Source organism: Saimiri boliviensis, chromosome 20, assembly GCF_048565385.1.
Source record: "Saimiri boliviensis isolate mSaiBol1 chromosome 20, mSaiBol1.pri, whole genome shotgun sequence".
Taxonomy (NCBI): domain Eukaryota; kingdom Metazoa; phylum Chordata; class Mammalia; order Primates; family Cebidae; genus Saimiri; species Saimiri boliviensis.
The window spans coordinates 41,657,712-41,678,822 of record NC_133468.1 but is presented as its reverse complement, the minus strand read 5'-3'; the positions used below and the strand labels follow the sequence as shown (position 1 = coordinate 41,678,822).

At 41.2% G+C, this 21,111-nt stretch overlaps 1 protein-coding gene across 2 annotated transcripts in view; it reads right to left on the bottom strand.

The window, feature by feature from the left end:
- The window catches only part of ZNF736 (zinc finger protein 736), a 39,808-nt gene extending 18,912 nt beyond the window's left edge, over positions 1–20,896 (bottom strand). Inside the window, exons 1-4 of one of the 2 annotated variants that reach the window (XM_074390393.1) lie at positions 20,711–20,896; positions 7,086–7,212; positions 6,462–6,557; positions 4,896–5,304 (exon numbers count right to left, since the gene is read on the bottom strand). In XM_074390393.1, coding sequence (XP_074246494.1) covers positions 5,162–5,304; positions 6,462–6,557; positions 7,086–7,212; positions 20,711–20,713 — 369 coding nt within the window. In that variant the 5' untranslated portion in view covers positions 20,714–20,896 and the 3' untranslated portion in view covers positions 4,896–5,161. Of the gene's footprint in view, positions 1–4,895; positions 5,305–6,461; positions 6,558–7,085; positions 7,213–20,710 lie in introns of those variants that run through there. The other variant, XM_010332928.3, reaches the window with a different exon arrangement.
- Positions 20,897–21,111: the final 215 nt, after the last annotated feature.

The window sequence follows — 21,111 nt, the reverse complement described above, 5'->3', positions numbered from 1 at the left end:
ACATACAACTGCTATTTTTGCACAAAATGTAAAGGCAATAAGCCAACCTTTGGAAGCAAAGGAAAGCATTACATCACTAAATAATATAAACATAAATACAGTGTAATATGGTATAAAATAAAATGAACAATTAGAAATAAATTTATATGATCATGTAGACAAGGTTTGAGAAAAGTTGAGAAAAATACTAATAACTTTTTGTATGCAGTAAACTTAAACATATAAACCAAAAATTTTAATATATGTGATGTGCCTATTTATTCACATTTTATATAACATATACATCTGAGCACATTACCTCAGAACTTGTGAAATTACAGGCATAGTTGATATACAGTAAATCAGAAAGAAAAAATATATAGGACATAGCCCTAGTAATCTTCGTAGTAAAGAAGATAAAATTATTATAAAAAGTTATTAATAAATAGGTAACAATTTGGAATTTATATGCTAGACAGTGTTCTAAGTAATCTATGGTATTCGTGTTTATAGGAATTGTGAGGTGAGTAGATAAAATCAACTATTCAACAAGTAGAGGCATTTGTCATACATCATTTAAATTTCTAAGCTTAGTTCCTGCTAAGAAAAAGATACCTTTGAAGTAAAATAATGTTTATATTTTCTTGTACTTAAGCAGATGGTTTGTGCTCTGATAAAATTTCTTTCATTTTTTGTATGATCAATTGACTGGAAATTATAAAACAGAAAACATATGACATCTGTCCCTGGCCTCTGTCAAATCTCTTAACCAAATCTCAATGTCTCCCCTACTCCTCTCACAGATGTCTAACATAAGGCACAGATTTTTAAAAACAGTTTAACATAGTGGTCTCCAAAAATTTGCACAAATTTTCCAGATCCCTCCAAGCAATAGAAGAGGAGTTAGATTATTTAGATCCTCACAGCATGAAAAGAGGAATCTGTTTCTCACTGTGAATACACCAGTAGATTATTAAATGGATGAAAGACTTAGAAAACTCAAAAGCCTGATAAACATACATCAAAAAATTTTCCTCCATGACAGTAAGAGGCTTTTCGAGAATCAATTTCGTTGGAGAACAGTCTCCCAAATGCACATTTTAAACTCTTGTTTTCTCCTTCACCTTTGGACCTTTCACATGTGTTATCTGCTAAACCATTCATACCTATCTGAGTGTATGGCTATTCTGTCCACTCCTTTCACGTTCCAGTAATATTTTCTATGCTGCAGAAGGTAACCAAGTCTAGCTTAAAGACTTACCAACCTTTCTTTCCTCAACAGCAACTGGGCTAAGTAAAACACAACTCCTAGTATTACTCTCAGAAGAGATCTACAACGGTGAGTGGGTCTGTTTAAAGTTCTGAAATTATAGGAGACTGTCCAATTAAGAGAGTCTGTCTCCCTTAATATGTAAATGATAGAGTAATGAGAATTACAGTTTGTATCTGCTAGAAAACACAACTGAGAACACATTTGTGAAGCACTGAACAATCTAGAGCCTGGCTCATTGCTACAGTCACTATTTAAGCAAGTCTTTAAATATTCAATTAGATGGCTGTTTTTAGCTTTCCAAATTTTATAAAAGGATCACATAGCCGGGCGCGGTGGCTCAAGCCTGTAATCCCAGCACTTTGGGAGGCCGAGGCGAGTGGATCACGAGGTCAAGAGATCGAGACCATCCCGGTCAACATGGTGAAACCCCGTCTCTACTAAAGGTGCAAAAACTTAGCTGGGCATGGTGGCGCGTGCCTGTAATCCCAGCTACTCCGGAGGCTGAGGCAGGAGAATTGCCTGAACCCAGGAGGCGGAGGTTGTGGTGAGCCGAGATCGCGCCATTGCACTCCAGCCTGGGTAACAAGAGTGAAACTCCGTCTCAAAAAAAAAAAAAAAAAGGATCACATAACATTAAAAAAAAAAAAGACAGTAAACATATCCCACTTGAAGAAATAAATTTCCAAAACTCAATTCTTAAGAAAAAATCTTTGCATTATTTGACAAAGATGTCAAAATAATATCAAGTATGCTCAATAAAAAAATAGAAGACAAAAAAACTACTAGAAATTGTGGAACCAAAAAAACTTGAAAAATTTTGTAGAATCACAACAGAATTAATGACCAGAAACAATAACCAGAAAACTAGACAGATTATTTATAAATACTGAGTCATAAGAAAAAAAAAAGAAAAACATCAACATGGTATACGTAACTTTATTAGATACCATTAACGAGGCCAATATATTCATGAAAGTAGTCTTTGAAGAAGACTGCAGAGGAAAAGTCGTAGAGAGGTTATTTGAAGAAAAAAAAGACTCACTAAGAACTTACCAAAGTTCAAGGTAATGAAAAAAAAAAATAACTGCATAATTTCTACTGTGTTCTTTTTTTGTTTTTATTCTATTTTTATTATTGAGCATACTTATTATCATTATTTTGACATCTTTGTCAGGTAATGCAATCTGGGAGAAATTTACTTTAAAAATAAAAAAATAAAGACTTTCAAATATGAAAACTAAGGGTGTTCATAATTACCGCTAGAACAGTCCTATAAGAAATACTACATTAAGTCCATTATGTTGACAGACATGGTCACTCCCACCTGCAAACCTAGCAACTTGGTAGGCTGAAGCGGAAGAAGAATCATTTTAGGCCAAGAGTTTGAGACCAGCCTGGGCGATATGGTGAGACCCCTTCTTAAAGAAGAGACCTTTATAATAATAATTCTGTTTTTCAGGGAGAGGGTTTTAAAACCTGCTAGAGCTAAAGACTGACTGGAGTCATTTTTAAAAGGCAGGCTCTCATTCAGGTGGCAAACTTGAAAACCCTTGGTTTCGGCTACAGACCAAGAAATGGTTCACCTATTTTGACTCCACTCAAAATTCTGCAGTGACTTCATAACCATCTCAAGCTCCTTCTGGCCATAGTCTAGGAGTGGTTCTGCACATCCAGAGACCCAGAGAAAGATGCCTATTTGTGGTTACAGTGGTAGGTCTGCAGACCTGTGCTCTCTGAAACAGTTCAGGTGACTCAGTTTCAGCACTGATAGTCACAGTTTGTGGCCAGTTCTGCCAAACGAGGCTCCCACAGAGCAACCTGGGGAAATCCTGCCTCAGTAAGAAATACACTCATCCATAGACCTCATATCAGGCCCACCATATACCAACCCTACCGCAGAATACTGCCCTAGAGCTGGCCCTACAGATCAAAGTCCTAAAGGCAATTCAGTCTGCCCAGAAATAAGGGAAGATTAACAACTACCCAGGCTACTGGTAATAAGCCAACTGTAGGCAAACTCCACAACAGGCCAAGAAGCAACCATGTGACCCACATATAACCCCTCTCCACTGCAAAAGGGTTCTATCAGCTAACTGACCCAAGAGAATATTTAAACCTGCTGAAATCAGTCTACAAAATTAGAAAATTTAGATTCAATAAATGTCCATTAAAATTTTCAAAGTAATAGAAAATGCAATCTTAAGAAAGTATATGAAATTACAAGAAACTGAATCGCCAAAGCAGTTTTGAGGATTAAAAACAAAGCTAGGGGCATTATACTTCCTGATTTTAAACTACATTTGAAGACTATTGTAACAAAATAAAATTATCTGCGCATAAAAACGCACACCAGTATCAGTGGGGCAGAACAGAGAGCCCAGAAACAAATCCATCCATGTAAGACAAACTAACCTTTGGCACCAAGAACACACAATGCAGAAAGTGCAGCCTCTTCCATGCTTGGGACTGGGAAAACTGTATACCCAGTAAAAGAATAAAATTGACCATTTTTCTTATACTATATTTTAAAATTATATATAAAATGAGGACTCTAATGTATGACATAAATTCTTAATAATCTTAAAAGAAAATATAGAAACCTTAATATTGGTCTTAAAAATGAATTTTTGAGCCGGGCGCGGTGGCTCAAGCCTGTAATCCCAGCACTTTGGGAGGCTGAGGCGGGTGGATCATGAGGTCAAGAGATCGAGACCATCCTGGTCAACATGGTGAAACCCCGTCTCTACTAAAAATACAAAAAAAAATTAGCTGGGCATGGTGGCTTGTGCCTGTAATTCCAGCTACTCAGGAGGCTGAGGCAGGAGAATTGCCTGAACCCAGGAGGCAGAGGTTGCGATGAGCCGAGATCGCGCCATTGCACTCCAGCCTGGGTAACAAGAGGGAAACTCCGTCTCAAAAAAAAAAAAAAAAAAGCGAGGAAAAAAAATGAATTTTTGGATATGACAGCAAAAGTACAGCAATAAAAGCAAATATAAACAAATTGAAGTGTATCAAACTAAAATGCTTCTGCACAACCAAGAAAAAAACAGAACAAGAAAACCATATCTAGTAAATGGTATCAAAAATATATAAGAAACTCATACAAATAAAACACAACAACTATAATAATAATAGTAAATAAGATTTAAAAATAAGCCAAGGACTAAAGAAACATTTACTAATGAAAACATACAACTGGGCAACAGGTATATAGAAAGGTGTTCAATGTCACCAATCTGGCAGATGCAAATTAAATTCATAATGAGACTTTATACCTATGAGGATTGCTAGTATCAAAAAGAAGACTTTTAAGAAGTATTGGCAAGAATATATTTAAGAAATGCTGTACACCTTTGGAGATGGGTTATTTTTTAGTGACATTATGAAAACCAGTATACAGGTTCCCTTGAAAATTTTTTTTTTTTTTTTTTTTTTTTGAGAGAGTTTCGCTCTTGTTACCCAGGCTGGAGTGCAATGGCGCGATCTCGGCTCACCGCAACCTCCGCCTCCTGGGTTCAGGCAATTCTCCTGCCTCAGCCTCCTGAGTAGCTGGGATTACAGGCACGCGCCACCACGCCCAGCTAGTTTTTTGTATTTTTAGTAGAGACGGGGTTTCACCATGTTGACCAGGATGGTCTCAATCTCTCGACCTCGTGATCCACCCGCCTCAGCCTCCCGAAGTGCTGAGATTACAGGCCTGAGCCACCGCGCCCGGCTTGAAAAATTTTTAATAGTACTACTATACAATTCAGCTATCTAATTTCTGTATATACAATAAACTATCTCAAAGAAATACCTACACCTCCATGTTCACTGAGGTATTTTTCACAATTGATTAGATATAAAAAACAATCTAAAGTGTTTGTAAAAACTGACTGCCCAAAGAAAACATAGCATATATACAAAATATTATTCAGCCATAATAAATAATAAAACCCTGACATTTCTACAACATGGACCAGATGACATTATGCTAAGTGGAACATGACAGAAACAGAAAGGCAAATACTGCATGATCTTACTTCTACGGCGAATACAGGAAGGTTGGACTCCTAGAAGAAGAAATTACAGAGGTGAGTGCCAGGCCCTGGGGGTGGGGAAAGTGGGATATATTGTCCAAATAGTACAAATTTTCAGTTATAAGACAAGTTATTGTAACCTAAGGTATAGCTTTATGACTACAGAAAGTAATACTGTTATGTATGCTGAAAATCTGCTGAGATCTTAATTGTTATCACTACAAAAAAGGTAAGTATGTATTTGTTCATTATGTATACACATATAAAATTAATACATTGTATACAATATATAGGTATTCAATATTTTGTGAAAAAATTCACATTACTGGGATTGTATATATGTTTATATATATACATTTATATATACACTTATGAATGACAGTCATAGTAAGTTTTATACTAAATAAAATTACAACATGATGTCATTTAAAATAAAGTTAAAATTGAGAGTTTAATATGTACTCAGCAACATTTTCAGCTCCCCAGTGACACAGTATAGTTCATAAATACATGAAGTAGATAAACTGAACTATATTACAGTTGAGGAATTTGGCCATATTTACCAACATTTGTTTATATGAAAAGAATAACACTTTGAAGTAACACAGTTTTGCAGTTTGTTTCATTTACAGAGACGCTTAGTGTTTTGATATATAAATTTCTGTAAAATCACATCTGAAGACTCCATGGAATAGAAAATTATAAACCAGGAAGCATACATCTTTTTTGTGGTGTTCCTGAGATTTCTGATCCAAACTGTAATATCACCAAAACTTACAAAGACAGTATCCAAAAAGAGAACTCAAAAAATGGTTTAAAATATAGAGTTTCTCAAAAATACAGATATTGCTATTTCCCCCAGAGCAATGGAAAAGCAGTCAAATCACACATTTTCTTTTAAGCCATGAAAAATACTTTCATGATCACTGTAAACTCAAAAAAAAAACAAAAACAAAAAACAAAAAGACAAAACAAAACAAAAAAACCCCACACACTACTAAAGGGGAAGTACGGTGCTTAGAAAATTCACAAGAATATGACCCAAAAAATGCCCCTATGAAAAAAATGAAGGCTTCTCAGAAACGATTTCCACAGGAGGAAAGCTTCTGGAAGCATGTTAAAATGTCTGGCTTCCTCCTTGACATCAGGAACCATCATTTGTGTCATTTGCTTCATTCACTCCCACCTACCTGGGTATTTGGCTACTGTCTCCTGTTTCTTCAAATTCCAGGGCTCTTTTCTTTGCTCCAGACAGGTAATCAAGTTTGGCTTAAAGATAGCAAGACCTGTTTTATTAGAAAAAAATAACATGACTCTTGCTAGGATAATCCGATTACCAGTCTATGACTGTGCTCAGTAGAGAAGAGAGAACATCATAGAGGCTGTAGAAAATTAATTCCCATCTATTTCCTAACAGAAACTTTGGAATATTTAGAAAGTATTTTAAATTTGTGGGTTCTTAACTCTATTACTCAGTAATACTGAACCAAAAATCAGTTGTGAAAATTGCATTTTTAGGTGTAACAGTACTAAATTTGTACTGCTGTAACAGTAGGTGTAACGCTACTAAATTTCTGATATTACCATTAATTTAGACTGAGGTATGCAGATGAGCTCAAAAAAGGGAAAGATTAATGTTAAGATGAAACATCTTCAAGGTTATACTTTCTACCTCAACAGATACCCAATTTTTTTTCTTTTGGAAGCAGGATTCTGAAACTCATTTATGCAAAGCAGAACCTCCAAAACAGAAAACAAAAAAACAATAAAATATTTAATGTAGAATATGAGTTGTATATTGAAGTTATTCTCACCCAAGGAGACCAGGTTTCTGTAGTTCTCTAACATCACATCCCTATACAAATGCTGCTGAGCAGAGTCCAGGCATTCCCATTCTTCTGGGGAGAATTCTATGGCCACATCCCTGAATGTTAACACTCCCTGAAAAACAAAGCATATTTACCAAGTGGCCATAGAAAGAATTCTTGACTTGACATCAGGTAAAACGAGAGTGAAGAGAGGTAGTTCTGACTTTTATGAGTTACTGCTGTTATCCAGTAGGATACTTCCAGTAGGACACAAATATGCTGTAATGTATCTTTAACTCTGAGAAAAGATGGCGTAAGATCACAAAATCAGTGTATATGCAACACTTTTCTTGATAATACAGTATAAAATAAAGAGCATTAATACACGTATGTGCATTTCTTAATGCTGTATTTACATAATACAAGATAAGTTGTCTAGAGTTCCCATATGGAAACTTCATGGTGAGTTAGGATACTTCTGGAACCTTATTGTGTACAGCAACAAACAGGACATCTTGTTAAAACATAGCTTTTGACTCTGAAAATCTAGGGTAAAGCCTGAGTCTCCAGATTTCTAAGAAGTTTGCTAGTGGTATCATTGCTTCTGGCCCAAGAAGAGTATTTTGTCAAAAATTCAGTAAGTGGCACAGCATAGGTTTTTAGCTTATTTGACCAGTAAAGAAAGATGAGAGGCTTCATTTTCCAGAGCAAGCTACATGCAAAGAGAAAATAAGAAGAAAGAAGAGCTATCAGATTAAATGTGACTTAATCCTGTTTTTGCATAACACTTGATCAAACTCCTCAAAGTACCTATTAATAACAAAGAGAAAAACAACTCTAGAGTGAAAAAATGTCAGAGAGCATATTTACCAAGTAAATAAGATCAACTCTATTAAAAGATATTTGTAACATGTGCTGATTAACAAAGGATACAGCACTACTGTGCTATTATAAATATTAACACAAAAAAGGGTCAACTTAATCTGAGTCTTGTCATAAAGAAACATCAGTTTTAAGCAAAATTTAAGCTATAAATACTTCCCATGTTCTGGAATTTCTAATGATGTATATTAACTCTTTTTTGGTTAAACTTTATTTCAAAAAATTTTAAATTCTGGGATACATGTGCAGAACATGCAGGTTTGATAAGTGGGTATACATGTGTCATGGTGGCTTGCTGCACCTATCGACCCGTCATTTAGGTTTTAAGCCCCGAATGCATTAGGTATTTGTCATAATGCTCTCCACCCTCTTTCCCCCGCATCTCCTGACGGGCTCTGGTATGTGATGTTCCCCTCCCTGTGTCCATGTGTTCTCATTGTTCAAATCCCACGTATGAGTAAGAACATGCTGTTTGGTTTTCTGTTCCTGTGTTAGTTTGCTGAAAATGATAGCTTCATCCATGTCCCTGCAAAGGACATGAACTCATTCTTTTTTATAGCTGCATAGTATTCCATGGTGTATATGTGCCATATTTTCTTTATCCAGTCTATCATTGATGAGCATTAGGGTTGGTTCCAAGTCTGCTATTGTAAATAGTGCTACAATGAACATACATGTGCATGTGTCCTTATAGAACAACTTATAATCCTTTGGGTATATACCCGCTAATGGGATTGCTGGGTTAAATGGTATTTCTGGTTCCAGATCCTTGAGGAATTGCCACACTGTCTTCCACAATGGTTGAACTAATATACACTCCCAAGAACAGTGTAAAAGTGTTCCTGTTTCTCCACATCCTCTCCAGCATGTTTCCTTTTTTTAAATTGTACTATAGGTTCTGGGGTACATGTGCAGATTATGCAGGATTGTTGCATAGGTACACATGTCAATGTGGTTTGCTGCCTCCATCCCCCTGTCACCTACATCTGGCATTTCTCCCCATGTTATCCCTCCCCGACCTCCCCACCCCCTGTCCCTCCCTTGGTACCCCCAACAGACCCCAGTGTGTGATGCTCCCCTCCCTGAGTCCATGTGTTCTCATTGTTTAACACCCGCTTAAGAGAGAGAACATGCAGTGTTTGATTTTCTGTTCTTGTGTCAGTTTGCTGAGAATGATGGTTTCCAGGTCCATCCATGTCTCTACAAAGGACACGAACTCATCCTATTTTATGGCTGCACAGTATTCCATGGTGTATATGTGCCACATTTTCCCTGTCCAGTCTGTTGTCGATGGACATTTGGGTTGGTTCCAGGTCTTTGCTATTGTCAACAGTGCCGCTATGAACATACACGTGCATGTGTCCTTTAACAGAACGATTTATAATCCTTTGGGATATATACCCAGTAATGGGATTGCTGGGTCAAATGGAATTACTATTTCTAGGTCCTTGAGGAATCACCACACTGTCCTCCATTTGCCAATTTTGGCTTTTGTTGCCATAGCTTTTGGTGTTTTGGTCATAAAGTCTTTCTCCGTGTCTATGCCCTGCATAGTACTGCCTAGGTTTTCATGGTTTTACGTTTAAGTCTCTAATCCATCTTGAGTTAATTTTTGTACAAGGTATAAGGAAGGGGTCCAGTTTCTGTTTTCTGCATATGGCTAGTCAGTTTTCCCAGCACCATTTACTAAATAGAGAATCCGTTCCCCATTTCTTGTTTTTGTCAGGTTTGTCAAAGATCAGATGATTGTAGATGTGTGGTGTTATTTCTTAGGCCTCTTTTCTGGTCCATAGGTCTATATATCTATTTTGGTAGCAGTACCATTCTGTTTTTGTTACTGTAGCCTTGTAGTATAATTTGAAGCCAGGTAGCATGATGCCTCAAGCTTTGTTCTTTTTGCTTAGGATTGCTTTGGCTATATGAGCTCTTTTTTTACTTCCATGTGAAATTTGAAGTAGTCGTTTTCTAATTCTGCAAAGAAAGTCAATGGTAGGTTGATGAAAAATAGCATTGAATTTATAAGTTACTTGGGGCAGTGTGGCCATTTTCACAATATTCATTCTTTCTATCCATGAGCATGGAATTTTTTTCTGTTTGTTTGTGTCCTCTCTTATTTCCTTGCTTTAGCATCCTAGACAGGGAGTCTCTTCTAATTATTTTTTATTCAGAACTTTCTGATTTATCCTGGGCGATAAATACCATTCTCATTAAACGTGCATTTTTATAAGCAGTTTTGCATAGATTTAATGAAAACTAAACAGTACATGATCTCTTTCTTCACTGATAACCAAGAACCTATCCCATCTCAAACAGGAATCTTGGGCATTCACAGTTTTCTATGTTTGTCAGCCACAAAAGAAACATTTGGAATGTTGCAGGTTATAAATTCACGGTGACAATTTTTTCATGGCTTATTAAAAGCTGGAATATAGAGAATAGAGAGAAGGCTCTGATATATAAGAAAAAAAGTGCCGGGCGCGGTGGCTCAAGCCTGTAATCCCAGCACTTTGGGAGGCCGAGGCGGGTGGATCACAAGGTCAAGAGATCGAGACCATCCTGGCCAACATGGTGAAACCCCGTCTCTACTAAAAATACAAAAAATTAGCTGGGCATGGTGGCGCGTGCCTGTAATCCCAGCTACTCAGGAGGCTGAGGCAGGAGAATTGCCTGAAGCCAGGAGGCGGAGGTTGCGGTGAGCCGAGATCGTGCCATTGCACTCCAGCCTGGGTAACAAGAGCGAAACTCCGTCTCAAAAAAAAAATAAAATAAAATAAAATAAGAAAAAAAGTATTTCTCAGAGCCCCTTGACTATCATGAGAATAAAAGGTGAAAAAGGAGTTGAACTGATTAGACAAGATCATCATAAGTTGAGAAGTAAACTGTTGCAAGTTCTACACACATATTTCAGAAAAAAAGTGGACACAATCTCCGACCTGAGACACATTCACTTCAGAATAAGCCATTTTTTTCTTTTTCTCCTAATTCCCTGTGATCCTTTTCTGGGTGTGATTATCTGCATAAATTACACCTGTTTCTTGAGAATATGTCTTTGAAGCATCAGCAAAACTCCTTCCCTTGAAACCACCACACCCACAGGCAGAAAGACCTAGAATTGCAGATAAAGACTGCCTTTGCGTGTCCTTTATCACAGGAGAGGTTCACAACCAGTAAACTCCTACATAAAAAGCAAAATTTGAGTTTCCCCTTTCCAACATTCAGTTACCCTTCTCTGCCACAGATGCCAGCAATTTCTACTGCAGCAATGGGAATATGGGCTGCACTGATCTGCCCCTGCCAAACCCCAGTAGAGCAGTCTCTATGATCTTCATCATTTGGAACTAAAGGTACACTCATCTCTTGTAAATGTATCTGAAAGCACTGGTGGTTAACCATGGGCTCACCTTAGCCTCACATGTGGCACTTAATTCAAACAACATAGCTGAAGAGGGGGAAGTGGAGACTAAATAGCACCCTCCAGCAACCAACCCCCAGATAAAACCAAGCAGAATGACCATCCAAATAAGAAACATCTTCATAACAACCAAAACTCTGGGCAGTGATTACAGTACCAAGTTTTAGCATCACATCAAGAGGCACTAAAGAGGGTAAAAAAGAAAAAAAGAATAGAGGACCCCTCCTCTATTCCCTGCAAGTGCAGCTTGGCAGAGAGAGAGAATTTGTGTGCTTACAAAAGGGAGAGTGCAGTGATTATGAGACTATGCAGTAAAACTCAGTGCTGCCTGTCATAGCAGAAAGCAACATGGGGCAGAGTCCAGCCAGTGGCCACAGGGGGAGCACTCGGACTAGCCTAGTTGAGAGAAAGTGTCCATTTTAGTGGTCAAAACCTGAGTTTCAGGTAGCCCCACCACCATGGGCTAAAGCACTCTGGGGATCTAAATAAACTTGAAAGGCAGTCTAAGCCACTGGGACTGCAATTCCTGGGCAAATCCCGGGGCTCTGCTAGGCTCAGAGTCAGAAAGCTTGAAGTGCATGTGACCTTGTGAGATGCCAACTGGGATGGCCAAGAGAGTGCATGCATCCCCCTGACCCCAGGCACAGGCAGTGCGGTTCACAGCTCCAGAAGAAAATATTTCTTTCTACTTGAGGAGAGGGGAGAGAAGAGTAAAGACTCTGTCCTGCAACTTGGATATCATCTCAGCCACAGTAGAACAGAGCACCAGAGTAAGTGCTGAGGCCCCCATTCTAGGGCTTAGTTTTTGGGTGACAGTTCTTAGACATAGCCTGGAACAAAAGCGAACACACTGCCTTGAAGGGAAGGTTATCAGCTCTGGCAGGATTCAACACCTGCTGACTAAAGGGCCCTTGGGCCTGGACTAAACATCAGCAGTAACCAGGCAGTACTTGCTGCAGCCCTTGTGGGCTGAGACCCAGTGCAGTGCAATCCAAGCTGTGGCAGCCATGTGGGGAGACTCCCGCTTGAGGAAGAGAGGGAAGAGTACAGGGGACTTTGTCGGGAAGCCTGATTACCAGCTCAGCCACAGTGGAGTAGCAGTAACAAGATGGTATCTGAGGTCTCTGATTTCAGGCCCTGGCTCCTGGATGACATTTCTGAAACCACTCTGGGCCAAAGAAGAACCTACTGCCCTGAAGCAAAAGCAGCAGACCTGGCAGAGTTCACCACAAGCTGACTGAAGCTCTTTGGGTCTTCAGGGGATACCAGCAGTAGCCTGGCAATACTTGCTGTGGGCTCTGGGTGGTGATGGCAATGGGGAGTGGCTTCTTATGCTTGAGAAAAGAGTAGAAAGGATGCCTCACAGCCTTAGTGCCAGCTAAGCCACAGCAGAATAGGGCACCAAGTAGATTCCTAAGCTGCCCTATTCTGTTCTTGCTACCAAGTGACATGTTCTTGCTACCAAATTGCACTTTGCTACCCCCAGCCCAGAGTGGGTAACAGAGCTCACTGCCCTGAAGGAAAGGACACGAAGCTGGCTGTATTCATCGCCTCCTGACTGAAGAGACTTGGGTCTTGAATGAACATCAGCAGTAGCTAGGTGCTGTCACTGTGGACCTTATGTGAGACCCAGTCCTGTGCTGGCTTTGGGTCTGACTTACTGTAGTCCTAGTGATGGTGGCCACAGGGTTACACCGGCCCTGGTTCCAGGCAGCTCAGCATAGAGACAGAGATTCCATTTATTTGGCAGAAAGAAAGAAAAAAAAAAAGAAGAAGAAAGAAAGGAAAGAAAGAGAAAGAAAGAGAGAAAGAAGGAAGGAAGGAAGGAAGGAAGGAGGGAGGGAGGGAGGGAGGGAGGGAGGGAAGGAAGGAGAAAAAGAGTCTGCCTGGTAACCTAACCCAGAGACTCTCCTGGATCTTACCAAGACCACCAAAGTGGCACCTGTACAAGCCTGCAAGCATCACAGTGTTATTCAGGTTGGGGTGTCCCCTAATGCAGCTATGACTGCAATGTCCAAAGACTTAGATTACAACACTCAATTCCCTTTGAATACTTGGAAAGCCTTTCTAAGAAAAACAGGTATTAAACAGCCCAGAATGCAAAGACTAAAACAATACCTAACTCATTAATGCCCAGACATCAATCAACGTCCACAAAAATCGAGACTATTCAGGAAAACACCACCTCATTAAATGAACTAAAGAAGGCACTAGTGTGCAAACCCTGAGTGACAGACATACGTAACCTTTCAGACAGGAAATTCAAAACAGCTATTTTCAAAAAAGCTCAGCAAAATTCAAAATAACAACAACAACAAAAAAGAAATTCACAATCTAATCCAATAAACAAATTTATTAAAATCATTTTGAGCCGGGCGCGGTGGCTCAAGCCTGTAATCCCAGCACTTTGGGAGGCCGAGGCGGGTGGATCACAAGGTCGAGAGATCGAGACCAACCTGGTCAACATGGTGAAACCCCGTCTCTATTAAAAATACAAAAAATTAGCTGGGCATGGTGGCGCGTGCCTGTAATCCCAGCTACTCAGGAGGCTGAGGCAGGAGAATTGCCTGAGCCCAGGAGGCGGAGGTTGCGGTGAGCCGAGATCGCGCCATTGCACTCCAGCCTGGGTAACAAGAGCGAAACTCCGTCTCAAAATAAATAAATAAATAAATAAAATAAAAAAATCATTTTGAAGAATCAAGCAAAAATTCTTATGCTGAAAATTCAGACGACACTAAAGAATGCATCAGAGTCTCTAAACAGCAGAACTGATCAAGAAGAAGAATTATGAGTTCGAACACAGGCCATTCGAAAAAAATACAATCAGACGAGACCAAAAAAAAAAAAAAAAAGCCTCAAGAGGGCAACTTTAAGAGTTATGGCCTTAAAGAGGAGGTACAGAAAAAGTTCTGGGTAAAAAGTTTATTCAAAGAGATAATGAGAACTTCCCATACCTAAAAAAAAAAATAATAATAATAATAATAATATTCAAATAAAAGAAGTTTATAGAATACCAAAAAAACCATATTAATATTCAAATACAAAAAGGTTATACCAACCACAATTCACTTAAAAATGACTACCGGAATGTTTTTAATTATAAAACTCTCGAAGGTCAAAGATAAAGGATTCTAAAAGCAGCAAGGGAAAAGAAACAAGTCAAGGTCAAAGATAAAGGATTCTTAATGCAGCAAGAGAAAAGAAACAAGTCAAGGTCAAAGATAAAGGATTCTTAATGCAGCAAGAGAAAAGAAACAGGTAACATTCAAAGAAGCACCAATATATCTGAAGCTGGACCCTTCAGTGGAAATCTTACAGGCCAGGAGATGGTGACACGACATACTTAATGTAAAGGAAAAAACTTTTACCCTAAAATAACACATTAGGCAAAAATCTCCTTCAAAAGAAGACATATATGAGGCCAACAAACATATGAAAAAATGCCCATAATCAATGATCATTAGAGAAATGTAAATCAAAACCACACTGAGATATCATCTCACACCAGTTAAAACGGTGATCATTAAAAAATCTGGAGGCAGCAGATGCTGGAGAGGATGTGGAAATAGGAACACTCTTACACAGTTGGTGGGAGTGTAAATTAGTTCAACCATTGTGGAAGACAGTGTGGTGATTTCTCAAGGATCCAGAAATAGAAATTCCATTTGACCCAGCAATCCCATTACTGGGTATATACCCAAAGCACTATAAATTGTTCTACAAAGACATACGCACACGTATGTTCACTGCAGCCCTGTGTACAATAGCAAAGACCTGGAACCAACCCAAATGCCCATCAATAATAGACTGGACGAAGAAAATGTGGCACATATACACCATGGAATACTATGCAGCCATAAAAAACAATGAGTTCGTGTCCTTTGTAGAGACACGGATGAACCTGGAAACCATCATTCTCAGCAAACTGACACAAGAACAGAAAGCCAAGCACCGCATGTTCTCACTCATAAGCGGGTGTTGAACAATGAGAACACACAGACACAGGGAGAGGAGCATCACACACTGGAGGCAGCTGGGAGGGCAGGGGAGAGACAGCCAGGGGTGGGGGGGCAGGGGAGAGACAGCCAGGGGTGGGCGGGGCAGGGGAGAGACAGCCGGGGGTTAGGAGGGGGTGGGGAGGGATAACGTGCAGAAATGCCAGATATAGTATGCACCTAAAGTAAAATAAATAAATTTTTAAAAAGAAGGAACAGGCCGGGCGCGGTGGCTCAAGCCTGTAATCCCAGCACTTTGGGAGGCCGAGGCGGGTGGATCACAAGGTCAAGAGATCGAGACCATCCTGGTCAACATGGTGAAACCCCGTCTCTACTAAAAATACAAAAAAAATAGCTGGGCAGGGTGGTGCGTGCCTGTAATCCCAGCTACTCAGGAGGCTGAGGCAGGAGAATTGCCTGAACCCAGGAGGCGGAGGTTGCAGTGAGCCGAGATCGCGCCATTGCACTCCAGCCTGGGGTAACAAGAGCGAAACTCCGTCTCAAAAAAAAAAAAAAAAAAAAAAGGAACAAAATAATAAAACAAAATTTTAAAAAATAAAGAAAAAAGGCCAGGCGCGGTGGCTCAAGCCTGTAATCCCAGCACTTTGGGAGGCCGAGGCGGGTGGATCACGAGGTCAAGTGATCGAGACCATCCTGGTCAACATGGTGAAACCCCATCTCTACTAAAAATACAACAATTAGCTGGGCATGGTAGCGCACACCTGTAATCCCAGCTACTCGGGAGGCTGAGGCAGGAGAATTGCTTCAACCCAGGAGGCGGAGGTTGCGGTGAGCCGAGATCGCGCCATTGCACTCCAGCCTGGGTAACAAGAGCGAAACTCCATCTCAAAAAAAAACAAAAAAAGCCGGGCGCGGTGGCTCAAGCCTGTAATCCCAGCACTTTGGGAGGCCGAGGCGGGTGGATCACGAGGTCGAGAGATCGAGACCATCCTGGTCAACATGGTGAAACCCCGTCTCTACTAAAAAGTGCAAAAAATTAGCTGGGCATGGTGGCACGTGCCTGTAATCCCAGCTACTCAGGAGGCTGAGGCAGGAGAATTGCCTGAGCCCAGGAGGTGGAGGTTGCAGTGAGCCGAGATCGTGCCATTGCACTCCAGCCTGGGTAACAAGGGCGAAACTCCGTCTCAAAAAAAAAAAAAAAAAAATAGATAACATGTTTTAAAAAACACAGCTGTTTTCTACTACTTCTAATTTGAACTTGAATTTTTATTTGTGACCAATTCCTGTTAGCTTCAAACTAAAACATGCATAAGAGTGAATTCTATCATTCCAAAGAGAAAAGGCAATTGTTTTATCTCACTCATTTGGGTGCTCTAGGCAACTAGAGACTTTGTAGAGGTGTTAGGAGTATTTTCAATGATATGTACCAGTCTCATAGGGTCTTCCTAAAAGAAAACACCTGCAGAGACTTTTAGCTAAGCTGGGTAAGCATTGCTCACCCAGCACCATAATCACTAACTCTTGGGCAACACCTTAAAGAGTAATGCTCATATGCAGCACACTTAGACCTGGTATACTGTTCTGGCCTTGATCACCTTTGAAAAGTTTCTTAATTATGGAAAACTCATCATCAAAACCATACTTTTCCTTCTAGGTTAACATTCCTTAGAAACATAAGCTGAACTTATAACATCTACAAAGCTTCATCTTGCAAATGCCTGGGTAAATGGAACGACATGACTTCAGATGACCTCCAATATGCAATGGCAAAAATGAAGGTCTTTTGATATTTCTAAATTAAATTTCCATGCACAATTGGAAAAGTCAGGTTTTAGAATGAAATTAAATGAAAGGCCTTCTTTGTTTTGCCTGGCTAAATTCTAATAAGAGAATTCAAAGGTTTTTTTTTTTTTTTTTTTTTCCTTTTTTTTTTTTTTTTTCTGAGACGGAGTTTCGCTCTTGTTACCCAGGCTGGAGTGCAATGGCGCGATCTCGGCTCACCGCAACCTCCGCCTCCTGGGCTCAGGCAATTCTCCTGCCTCAGCCTCCTGAGTAGCTCGGATTACAGGCATGTGCCACCATGCCCAGCTAATTTTTTGTATTTTTAGTAGAGACGGGGTTTCACCATATTGACCAGGATGGTCTCGATCTCTTGACCCTGTGATCCACCTGCCTCGGCCTCCCAAAGTGCTGGGATTACAGGCTTGGGCCACCACGCCTGGCCTCAAAGTATTTTTTAAGAGAGCTCTTTTACTTCCTCAAAAAAAAACCTTTTAGATGTGTAAACTGCCTGTTTGATTTGCTGCAGGATTTACAACACATTAACTTTTTCCAGTCTTTTTCAGTCTCTCAGAGACGTACATCTTACCATGTATTTGAAATGTTAGCATCCACAGAATTAGCAAAACAGCATTCCAGCTGAGATCAAACTGGAAAAAAACCTGAAGATTTTTTAGACCAAACTTCAAAATTTTATTTCTCAGTGAATATCTCTAGCTTAGACAAAAACCATTATATACATAATAATTAACTAATTTTATTGTTTTTACTCTTAACTTTTTGGAGTACACATTTGTAAACTTGTCTACTCCCACAGACAGCTTTCGTTCTCCTGTTTTACCAAACATTGTATAAAATCTTGTGTCTGGCCTTTGTGGGTACATGGTAAGCTAAGAAGCCAAAACACGGCCGGGCGCGGTGGCTCAAGCCTGTAATCCCAGCACTTTGGGAGGCCGAGGCGGGTGTATCACAAGGTCGAGTGATCGAGACCATCCTGGTCAACATGGTGAAACCCCATCTCTACTAAAAATACAAAAAATTAGCTGGGCATGGTGGCACATGCCTGTAATCCCAGCCACTCAGGAGGCTGAGGCAGGAGAATTGCCTGAACCCAGGAGGCGGAGGTTGCGGTGAGCCGAGATCGCACCATTGCACTCCAGCCTGGGTAACAAGAGCGAAACTCTGTCTCAAAAAAAAAAAAAAAAAAAAAAATGTTCCTGTTAAAGTAGTTAGCTTTTTAGAGGAAGGGTATTACTAGGAAACTGCTCTCAGAATGAAGGCATCCAGCTGCTCCTCTGAGAGGCTCCACCCAATACCTCAGGCTCTTCTCTGAAAGATGACCCAGGGGCTAATGTCTGCTAGACACTCCAAGAGACATGGTCCTTTTGAGTATCTTGTATGATCCCCCAGAAAGTTCTAATACCTTGGAACCAGGAAAATACAGAAGAATGGCGGAGGACACATTATCCTGCAAAGGTTTCAAAGACATTCTGTTAAGGCATGTGTGCCTAGAGAAGATGAAAGGAGAGGCAGAAAGACTTTACATCGGAGTGTCAGGTGATTACTCTTTGCTTTCCTGTCAATGTTCACAGACAAATATATTAAAAAGAGGTACCCATCACCCTGTTAAACAAAAATAAACAAAATGTCACATCTGTTTTAAAATTAAATAAAGGGGCCGGGCGCGGTGGCTCAAGCCTGTAATCCCAGCACTTTGGGAGGCCGAGGCGGGTGGATCACGAGGTCGAGAGATCGAGACCAACCTGGTCAACATGGTGAAACCCCATCTCTACTAAAAATACCAAAAATTAGCTGGGCATGGTGGTGCGTGCCTATAATCCCAGCTACTCAGGAGGCTGAGGCAGGAGAATTGCCTGAACCCAGGAGGCGGAGGTTGCGGTGAGCCGAGATCGCGCCATTGCACTCCAGCCTGGGTAACAAGAGCGAAACTCCACCTCAAAAAAAATAAATAAATAAATAAATAAATAAATAAATAAATAAATAAAATTAAATAAAGGACTAACAGTTGATAATGTGATTTTGAAAGAGATAGCTGGCATTTGGGAATGTGGAAAAAAATTAGAAATTTAGAATTTTCTACAGTCCCTATAACAGTTAGGCTGGGAGGACAGTCATGTCATGATTTGAGACCCTGCTTGCCAAACATTTGAAAAATGCAGAGAAAACCAACAACCCTGTGGAGCATTAAAATAATTAAAGAACTGGCAATTAGGCTGAAGTGGCCGTGGTGCATTGAGATTCTGCCTAAGGAAACCTAACTACCACGAAGTAGTTTCTGGAAAATTACTAACTCTGAGGAAAAAAAAAAACTTGGGCTTAACCAACCACAACCTGCCAATAAAGCTCTAATTACATAACCAGGACATTTCCACTGGATGGGTGGAAATGCAGTAAGTAACTGTAACCAATCAAACTGAATCTGATTTGCTTCCTCATACCTCTTACACAAGCCTTTTGTTCCAAGTCCCCCCTTTAAGTCCCCAAACAACAAACCACTGCTGGGTGTTCTCTGATGCATAAATTGCTGTTTGTGCAAATAAATTGTTTGCATTAATCGGTTCCGGCATTACTATAAATACGTCAAACTGGGTAATTTATAAGAAAGGATTAATTGGCTCATGGTTTGACAGGCTGTGCAAAAAGCGTAACACCAGCATCTGCTTCTGAGGCCTCACCCAGGATGGTGGATGGTGAAGTTAAACAAAAGCTTGAAAAAAAAAAAGCCAAGGGTGTGCTATACACTTTTAAATGATAAGGACTTGAGGGAACTCACTCACTATTGACAGGACAATACCAAGAATGATTATAAACTATTCATGAGAAATCTGCACCCGTAATCCAATCACCTTCCGTTAGGCCCCACCTCCAACATGGGGATTACATTGAAACAGGAGATTTGGGCTGGAAAACACATCCAAACTATATCCTAAAGATGCCTCAATTTACGCTACGGCGGTGGCTCATGCCTGTAAACCGTATTTTAGGAGGTCCCAGGCGGGCGGATCACCTGAGCTCAGGAGTTCGAAACCAACCTGGGCAACATGGCAAAAACGCATCTTTACAAAAAAACAAACAAAACCAAACAGGCGTGGTGGTGCATGCTCCCTGGGGGGCTCGGCTGGGAGGATCATCTGAGCCCGGGAGGTGGAGGCTGCAGTGAGCCGAAACAGAAACGCTGTCAAAAAAAAAGCCATAATTTGTCAAAGGAGAAAGGAGGGACTAGGGACCCCACGGCCCACTGCTTCTTCTACGGAGGAACTCCAGACCCTCAACGAGGATCCTCCTCTCGGGGCCCTCCCACCGCCCCGCACCAGCTGGAGGCGACTCGGGGTTGCGGCCCAGAAACGGCTCGGGGCTGGGGAGAAAGTCGCGCTCCGGACACAGCAAGACGCTCGGGTTCCGGCTGCCGGCTCGGCCCCTAAGCCGCAGCGGAAGACAGTGAGGGCTGAGCTGCGCTCGCGGGGACCCGAGTGCAGGCTGCGGCGCCGGCCGCCGGCAGGCCCAGACCCCACCGCAGCCGGTTCCTGCCGGACGGCAGCGGCCTCGTCCCCCTTCTCGGGACGCCCTCCCCGCACACTCACCATTTCCCGGCCTCCGATGTTCCGTCGTCCTCCCTAGGGCTCTCCCAGTCCCTGCGGGTCACAGGATCACAGAGGCTTAGCAGACTCACCGAAGGGCTCCCGGAGCCGAGGACACGGAACAGCGGAGCCGCGAAGCGGGCTCCGAGCCCGGGAGCCAGGACACAAAGGCCCCGCCATGTTGAAGAAGCCGCCCCTTCCGCCCCCGCTGCGCGCCTGATTGGACACTTTTTACGCTAGCGCCACTGATTGGCTGGGGCTCCAGGCCCCACCCATCTCGGCCCTGAGTGACAGGCGATGTAATCAGACAACGGGCTGAATGAGGTCCGAGTGACAGGTTTGGGGCTGCAGCATTTTCAGGCGGAGATTTCTCCCTGTGCTGGAGGCCTGTCCCTGCCTGAGGG